The 9212-nt window shown below is 34.8% G+C and overlaps 1 protein-coding gene across 1 annotated transcript; it reads right to left on the bottom strand.

Moving 5' to 3' along the window:
* Positions 1 to 760: 760 nt before the first annotated feature.
* LOC104621261 (DNA polymerase kappa-like) lies at positions 761 to 9006 on the bottom strand. Its single transcript, XM_010287693.1, has 4 exons — positions 8878 to 9006; positions 6313 to 6432; positions 1409 to 1561; positions 761 to 1030 (listed from the first exon to the last, which is right to left on the bottom strand). The coding sequence occupies exons 1-4, from the start codon at positions 9004 to 9006 to the stop codon at positions 761 to 763; spliced, it is 672 nt and encodes a 223-aa protein (XP_010285995.1).
* Positions 9007 to 9212: the final 206 nt, after the last annotated feature.

The following is a 9212-nucleotide window of genomic DNA, read 5'->3' as shown; positions in this document are numbered from 1 at the left end:
CCAACCTTAGTGATTCTGTGATTCTGTAACGCCACAGGCAAAACTTGTTAGAAAAGTCTTTAGTGATAAGTGGATCTTCCCAAAAGATCCGTAACAAGTTCAAACCCATTCTAAAATACTCATATTTGTATATACCTTTTTGCAACAGAAGTGAGAAAAATCTAGTAATATCAAAATTAGTAATTAGCTTCCTTTAGTTATGTGAAGAGATTGAGGCTTCATGACAATAAAGAAATAAACCTTGGCATAATTTTATTGAAGTCAGGAGACTTGTGCCATGCACTAGTTTAATCTAAGACCTACAAAAGACTTTTTTTTTTTTAAAAAAACAGGATTTTGGCTATCCTAAACATTTCTCCTGGCACTAAGTAAAATCACTTGCATTAAAGCAAAATGTGATTTCTTTTCTCCCTGATTTCTTGCTCTTTATTTCAAGTCCCTTCTTTTAGAACAAATGAATCTGCATTTAGAACTCACTAATGTTTTTGTTTCTCTCTCCAGTAATTAACATTCAAAATTATGATTATGCATTGTATGAAATGATTATCTCCACATTTCCTATGCACTTGCAACTTCCTAGTAATTAGATTATGCTCCATGATTTTGAAGTTTAAAGAATAATAAGGCTCAAGTGTCATCATCAGCTCACTACACAGTTTTGAAAATCTCTATCAGCACCGCTAGTGACTTCAGTTAAAATGGCACGATGGGTGAACGCAATGTTTTTTCACCTCCTTGTCCAAAAGCATCAACGTTTTGTTTAACTGACGCTCAAAGCCACATGACTGAAGAGTTTAATATTTAAACTACCACGTTCCATGTTATCTAGAACTGATGTATTGATAGAGTCTAAACCAGAGTACACTGACTTTTGGTTAGAGAGCACTTTCAGACTTACCTCTTTACTCACTTTGCCGTATTTTTCAAAATTTAATGGTACTATAGTTAGATGCGGACATAGCTTTTTAGCAATAAATCCAGGCATGGCTGCACGTACACCAAATCTCCGAGCGTGGTAATTTGAGGTGGACTTAGGAGAGATTAAATAAGTTTAGTGTTCAGTAATGAAGTTTTTCTTGAAGTTTATTGTTAAATAATCAAGATCTAATTACATATCCTCATGCAGAAAAGACTGACAAGGCTGAGCGCTTATATGTATTCCCCCTTCTGCCTTTTCAATCTGTTTACATCCTTTGAACTTACATCAGTAGACTTTTTACTGAAAATTAAATCCAGCTTACATGGTCTAGTCTAAGAACAGTTATTTCCTCTGTTATTTTTGTTAGTTTTCCACACTTACAAAAATTATCTATATAACAGTGTCATTATATTATGTTATTATTGTATGGTTTATTAGGCTTTAGGTTCATGTAATTGATTTCTGTATTAGCTTGACATTTGGCCTTACCAACATACTCATTGATCCCACTGCTATAGGCTTCTCTTTCAGCTCTGGATTGTCTCGCATTTCGACAGCTGCATAGAAGGCATCCATGTCAATGTGTACAATTGTATTGCTAAGGTTACGGCTTTGTTCCAGTTCTACCACAAGTTTGTCCACCTGAACAGAATAAACCAATAATTGAAAAACTATTAATCTGGCAGAAGTGCAATAGTACAGATGATCCTAAAAACTCAAATCCACCTGGCATATTGTTAAAAAACCCAACAAACCCAAACCCTACCAAACCAGCATCAAACCCCGCCCCAACCATCTTTCTGATGAAACTTGCTCTCAGAGAGAACACTGCTGCAGCAAACAGTACAAAAAAAAACCCCAAAACCTAATGAAAGAACCCCAACCCCCAAAAAACCAAAAACACTGTGTGGAAAAAAAAAAAAAGATGGATCATCCAATTTAGACAGAAACTTTCTAAGACCACTGAACATGCAGCTTTAGCTCCTGTGATACAGGTTATTTAAAAAAATACAACTGAAAACATGCTGTTAGAGAATACTCCTAAATTAAGCTATCACACTTCAGAAAATCGGCCTAAAGAGATGAAGAGAAGACCTACAACTCACAGGGCAGATCCATCTATCTTGCCTTGTTGGAAATAAGGTCGCAAACAAACAGGTTCTTTGACTGCTAAGCAAGCTGCTGTTAATCCTGTCATAAAATTCCTCAACACTTTTTACAGGAATCTGTATCATATAAGGCTAGATTGCTAGCAAAACTTCAAGGTGACTTTTAAAGAAAAGTCCATACCTAGAAAGTGTGTTTCATTCCAAGAGTTAAAGATCTAATGTCTATTAGTAGACTGTAAGCAGTACTCCTGCTTCATCAGCTCCATGGTGCTGTGAGGCAGAGGCCACACACACAGACCTCGCCATGAAATACTTTAATTGTGCTTAATTTGCTTGCATTCTTTTAACAAAAGACTTGCAGATCATGTGCTTGTTTCTGAAATATCTGTCACCTATGAATGAGGCATGAACTGTGAGTGCCACCAGAAGCATGAGTGCATTATTTGACAGGTGATTTTTAAGGTCTACTGGTTTAAGATAACTATGCTGCCAGTACTACACATCACACTCTAAGCAAAAGAAAATATTTTTTTATAAAAAGAAGTGCTATCAAACTATGATTATCTAACCACACTAATGACTATGCTAACCTCTATTTACACAAGACAAGGTTGCTACTGCTAGAAAAAAACAACAACTAAGCATAAAAGAGCTCAAGAAATGCAAATAGTGAAAAGGAACCGAAGTTTCACTTTGCTTGCAAGCACAGACACGCAGACTCATTCATGACATCAAGGTACCATTACAGAAATGTCTCTGGCTTGATTACAATGAGTTTATGGTCCTGGAGAGGGCTATTTATATGCAATTTGCACTCTTACTTTAAGACAGTTTCTCTCTTTTTCCCCTCAGTAGAAGTGCTTAACAAAGAACGTAACAACTTATCCAAAACCCCATCTTTGGAGCTGAAGACACTTGAACCAAGGCAAATGGCTATGAATGTTCTAACTAAATTGCTGAGTAATAATTTACAAAGTTTTTTCTCTGTTTTGTTCTAAATTGATTTGAGGGATGAAAGGCTAAAATGGGGCCTCAAACTAGGCTATTCCATACACAAGAGCACAGTATGCTCCCTGAGGTCAAGAAAACTGGTTTAGACAAATTAAAAGCACAAGGAAAAAGCTATTCAAACAACAACAACAAAAACCGGGGAATTTACATTAGTATCATTATGCTACTAATTCAACAAGGATTCAAGTCACATTATAATAATGAAAAGTACCCTTATTTTAAAACATACTTCACAGATAGTTTTCAGGTTACTCTCAAATTCAAATTGCTTAATTAATTGTCAATTGCTCCTTTAACTACATAACTTCTGTATTTCAGTTTATCACATTTTAACAAACTTCTTTTTGCTTTTTCTCCCATGTTGATCAGCTAACATATACATCTAAAGAATGAAGTAAAATTGCATTAAACTAATCAGAAATACAAAAGCATAACTCTTCAACAAAAGCAACTGATACAAGTAATATGCCAAAACAAAACACACCCAAACATACTGAGAGAATTCTGGGCACCTACAAATGTTTCCTTAGTAAGATAAGGAAAGTTATGGAATAGTTCCATAGGCAAGCCAGGTTGACAAGTTTTTAAAAGCTGCTTTCAATTTTCCTTTGAAGATTTGAAAGAGCATTGAAGATTTGAAAAGAGATACTAAGTTTTTCTACTTCTAAGCTAGATTAAAAAAACTCTAAAGTAAAAATTGTAATTAGAATTTTAATTTTGCTTATACTGACTTTTAGACAACTTAAAGAGTAACCTCTCATTCTTTCTTATCCCATGATGCAAAATACAAGTTTTCTATCTTAAATTGCTTTGTCAAAGTAAGACAGAAAAGATTATTCAAAATCTCTTTTATATTTGTAAAAGCATCTGACAAAGTGAAGAGATAACAAGCAGTGATAACCACTGGAGTACCTCCCACTTACAAATTTTAGAAGCACAAATTCTCTCATGGTGTATCAGAAGGTAGTACTAAAAAGAAACCGTTAAAGAGCTGGATAGACAACAACAATAAAGAAGAAAGAAGATAATGAGAGCTGACCATATTCACATCTGAAGACCTACGAAAGCTGATTAAACAACACACAGCACATATTAAGAAAACCAAATAGTATGAACCAGACTTGCAAAGTTAAAGGTGGAGACAATGGCCTGGGGAAGAGTAGCTGGCAGTTAAGTGACAGGAAAACAGGGAGGCATATAGGCTATCAGACATAACCAGATAAAGACTGGCTGGATCAGAAGACTGGAGACTTCAGTGGGGACTCTGGGTGCATAGACAAGGACTGCTTTGGAAAAAGGACTGATGGTAATCTGGGGATGCAGAACAAGATAAGGAAAATTCAGGAGAGGATAAATTAAAAGAAAGGAGAGGAGAGAGCAGAAGGGTCAGAACTTGTGATGAAGAAATGACAGCAACAACAATCATGACCAGAGCTTACACGCATACAGAGGATGGAACCAAAATCCAACATTTTTAGATGGCTTTATAGCAGCAAAGATCTAAAATTAGCCAGCAAAAAAAGTGTGCATGTTATCCCCCTCTAGTGACAATTCTCATGCAGTACGGCAGCTGACTTAACAGTGACTCCATTGGAAATAAAGACAACTGCCATCTGAGTAAGTGGCATGAATATTTCAAACATGGAGTTTGAAACTCAGGTCCCAGTAAGACCCACATGAAAGAATTTCTCTCTTTTTTTAAGTTCCTTTTTTCTTCTATAGAAAGCAATTTTCATATAAAACATTAAAAGAAAATAACATATTGCAAGATCAAAGAATCAAGTTTAGAAAAAAGCATGAGGGTAGTCAAAGGAATTCAGATGTATTTGCTTTCATTATATGCACTATATATTCTTTAATTATGTAATGAATCTGTGTCATTCATGTCATTCATTTTATAAGAAAGACTGTTCTCTGTAAAATGAAAAGTTCTGTGGTGAAGGAGGGATGGAAATGGAAATATTTTTTCAGAATTAAATGACTTAAAAGCTACCCCAGAAAACTAAAAAAACCCCAACTGACAAGCAAAGACATAACTGATCCATGTTAAAGATTAACTAAAAACAGTTGAGGCATACAGGCTTGTAACAAACTTTTCAGAGGTACTCAGTAATTGCCAGCTTTTCTGGGCACAAATTTGATACACTGGCATCTAATTTACAGAAGTGATTTGCAAATCTGCAAAGAATAAAAAAAGATTGTACACCAAAGCTCAGGACCAGTAATCCTCACAATGCCATGCAAAATTAATGGATGTGTTTAATTTTCACGTGCTTCAGCTCCTCATCTACAAAACAAAAATATCACTCTACTTTGCTGGAGTATTGCAAGAATAATTTAAAGAATTCACACTATGTGATGTACAACATAGAAAAGCCTATGAAGAAGTCAGTAATTCTTATTCAAAACTGGATTAGACTAGTGTACAACAAATAAACCTTGGAGTCACCCACTGAACAATGACAACAGTAAATATTGAATAATTGCCCACTCAGTGAACACTGTCTGCACTGTGCACTGAATGAAGCAGGAAGCCTGTTAGGGAAAAGTAACAAGCAATCATGTAATTAAAGACTGAATCACAGTACAAATGAAAAAGGAAAGGAATTAAGCTTCTACAAGGAACTTTAATTCTTCTGCACCTGAGAATGTTTACTGTGTAACCTTGGTGCTGTTTCCTTTTAACAACCTTTCATACATAGTAATACTTTGGATACTATCATCTATCATTGGCATTTGAGAAAATAAATAGCCTCTTCGTCTTTCTAGTTCAGGACACTTGTATTTCTTGTGACTGCTTGCCATGATGACTTTTTCATTAATTAGCATAAATAATTAATAAATCATATGCAGAAGAGTTGACAGCTGTGATCCCCTTCATCCCACTGTAGGCCACTGAACACAAATACACATATATAATAAAAACAGAAAGTAAACTCAAGACTGATATATTTATTAATAAAGTATTTAACATAACTTTTACATAAACCATAATTACATACCTTTCAACTGATCAAACTTAGAAAAACAGGAATTACTTTGCTTCATTTTACTCAATTAGAGAACATTTCAGAGTGATTTTACAATCTATTCTTCTAGCAAGTCTTTATGAAGATTATATCATCATAACATTGTGCACTTTCACTTGCACGACTAATATCAAAATGGTAGTTAACATTGTGCTTATCACCAGAATTTAACACAATAAACTAGGACACACCAAAATGTTTATTATTTGCCATTTACTCCAGAAAGACTTTACAAGATTAGTACCTGCAGCTGTGCTTTCAAGAGCTGTTGTGTTGTAATCTTCTCTTTCAGCTGCATCATTTTTTCAATTCGTTGGTTAACTTGTTGATCTTTTTTAAGTTCATTTTCATAAAATCTAGAACCCTGGAAGAAAATTGCAAAAACATTAAGGTTTTTACTCCATCTTTTCCTATAAACAATCACATTTGGTCTTTAAATGCAGAAAATGTAAAGCACAGTAACGGTTTCTAATGCATACTTTGGATTATCATATAAACGATGCAAAAAAGAGACCACTGGTGTTTCACACGTCTTTCCTCAAATGACACAAATACATTTCTCCTTCTCACATGCCCTGCACTCAAGATGATTATAAGGGACTATTTAGAGAACTTACTATGTTTACTTGTTCTAACACTTGACAACAAAAATTCCAAAATAGTACGTAACAGTCAAGCTATTTTTCGCAACACCTCCAAGATAAGGAGTATAAAACTCTAAAAAAATTTGGCTTAAGCTTTTAATCTACATGGAAATAAATAATAACATTGTAAAAGTCAAATCCACTTATAACGTTGAGTATTTCATCAACCATTTCATCCTGAAGGACACCGCAGAATTAGAAGCTATTTGGAAGGGGATGATGAAAAGCAAATGCATATAAAAAAGCCCTCTTGCTCTCAAGTATGTAATTACTCCTTCAAGAAAAGGAGTGAATAAAAGGAGATGTAACAAAAACATAAAAAGGCAAGAATCATGTACAGAATGTATAGCATGACTTCCCTTGCTGACTCATAACAAAGAAAAGAGGGGATATAATGAAATAGAAAAGATGACAATTAAAAACCAGGAAATAAAATACTTTCCTTGCAACATCTGCTTAGCTTACAAGAGAAATAACATTTGAAGGAAGAGGCAATGTCTTTTATTGAACCACCTGATAAAGTCTCCGAAAGTGGAAAAATCTTTAGCTCAAAGCCTCTGACTGCCAAACTGTGATGCCTAGAATTCAGCCATAGTCAAGTAAGAATTAGGCATTTATATAAAAAGCAAAAATATCCACTTTTATAATAATCATAAAAATGATGAATGGCAAGACTGTAATGTGTCATGTCTCATAGCTTAGAAGAAATCTCAATTGTAAGACATTAGAATGTGTCTTTTTTCAAAATCAGACATGCATTTCATCTTTTATCCCCTCTACAATCAGACATGACTTGTTGAGACTCACTGAAAGAAATAAGTACCAAAATGTTTGTGTGGGAGGCAACCCAATACTTAAGATTGTTATTAACCTGTGGGTTTTTTTATGTTTCTTGAAGTATTTCACAGTTGAAATGCTATAAAATCTTGCTGTAAAACAATTGTGCATAATGTTTGTAGGTATAATTTCGAAGACAAAAAAAAAAGCTTAAAAAAGAATCAGCACTTTTTAGATTTCTCAAACTACATCTAGTATTTACACTCTTTTGCCCTTTTTGACAGAAATATATTTTAATACATAGATGCCTGTATATCAGTTTTCAAAGCCTATTTTACAGTTTATTCTATTTTATACAGGGAAATTAAACAGTAACTGTTCTGAAAAAATAATTTATCCAGACATCATTATTAGGGATACATCTGACAAAGCACTAAGTTTTCTAGAATGAGTGAACAGAATAAGTAAAAGAAACATGTAATCAATAAGGGGCATGATAGCATATAAAGTATCATCAAAGTGAAAATGCAAGCAACAAGAAAGTTGCCAAACAAGAGCTGTTTGTAGTATGTTTCCTGCTCCACCACCACCACCCTGCCCCTGCAGTTTACCACAGAGCAACAGTAGTCAACACAGAATTCCTAAGCAAAATATGACGCACATAACCTAGGGCCATAGTGACACCGAATGAAATACACATTTGTGCAAGGAAAAGTAAAAAAACCCAGAGCTGCTCAAATAAAGTGTTATCCCCATATAATTCTATGTAAAGACTCTCCAATAACAATCTCTTACTTACAATAAAGTAAGAGGACTAATATTTCAATGCTTTGTACATTTGTTGTGTCATCTGTGGATCTTTGGTACAAAGTTGCCCACTACTGGCCACCTCTCTTGAATACCGACAAAACAGTGAAGAAAATAGGCAGTGGGCACAAAGAAATTCTACGGAAAGTACTAGAAAAACCTGATTACATCAATTCATCAGTTACAGCAAGGTGGCCAATAGAAGTAGATCTGCTTGGCTGATTAATGATGGGGTGGGCAAAAGGAACGGAAAGGGGGAAAACAAGAGGCCTAAGGAAGCAGAAACATTCCCATTTACCTCTGGACAATGCTGTGATAATTTATCTGTCTGCCTCATGCAAAAAGGGAGCATCTAAGAATGTACTCAGTTGCGTTCCTTCATTTCCCTGCGCATGAATCCCAACTGTTGGTATGGTAGCTATGGTACTCCAAGCTACAGTCCCTCCCCTTCCTTCCCACACATGCATTTCTTCTTAGTAGCTGCCTTCCATTTAGTGAGATAAAATTTGGGCAAGGGAGGAAGAGGGCTTTATGATACTGGATAACAGATAAAGCACCAGGAAAAGAGTACTCAAACCAACCTTGGTAGCTTCCATAATGATTTTATTGATTTTTTCTTTATCCAAACCTTGCATTCCAGCTTTGTTATCATTGAGGCCCATTCTAAGTAGAACTCCATCATTGCAAGAGCTGTTACCAACTTTTTTCATGTTGTCCATAGTAATTCTTGAAAACAAGTACCTCTTCTAAGACTTAATATCTGAAAAAAAGAATTGAAATAATATGTTTGTTTATAAGTTCCAGCTGAACAATATAAGACAAAAATTATGGAATTAATTTGCTGTGTTTCTTGAATAAGCACATTATGCTTCTTCAGAAAACAACATGGTTATCATAAGTATGAAGACCTGTACTC

Source organism: Phaethon lepturus, unplaced genomic scaffold (genome assembly GCF_000687285.1).
Source record: "Phaethon lepturus isolate BGI_N335 unplaced genomic scaffold, ASM68728v1 scaffold15105, whole genome shotgun sequence".
Taxonomy (NCBI): domain Eukaryota; kingdom Metazoa; phylum Chordata; class Aves; order Phaethontiformes; family Phaethontidae; genus Phaethon; species Phaethon lepturus.
Note: the sequence above shows the minus strand (reverse complement) of the source record. Positions and strands in the feature narration are given on the sequence as shown.

Bases quoted from the DNA above. Each gene is read 5' to 3' on its own strand.
- LOC104621261 (XM_010287693.1), bottom strand. From the start codon at position 9,006: ATGAAAAAAGTTGGTAACAGCTCTTGCAATGATGGAGTTCTACTTAGA. The intron at 6,433-8,877 runs GTTGGTTTGAGT...ATTTTCTTCCAG, and splicing joins TCATTATGGAAGCTACCAAG to GGTTCTAGATTTTATGAAAA. The intron at 1,031-1,408 runs GTAAGGCCAAAT...ATCTCTCCTAAG, and splicing joins TGGGATCAATGAGTATGTTG to TCCACCTCAAATTACCACGC.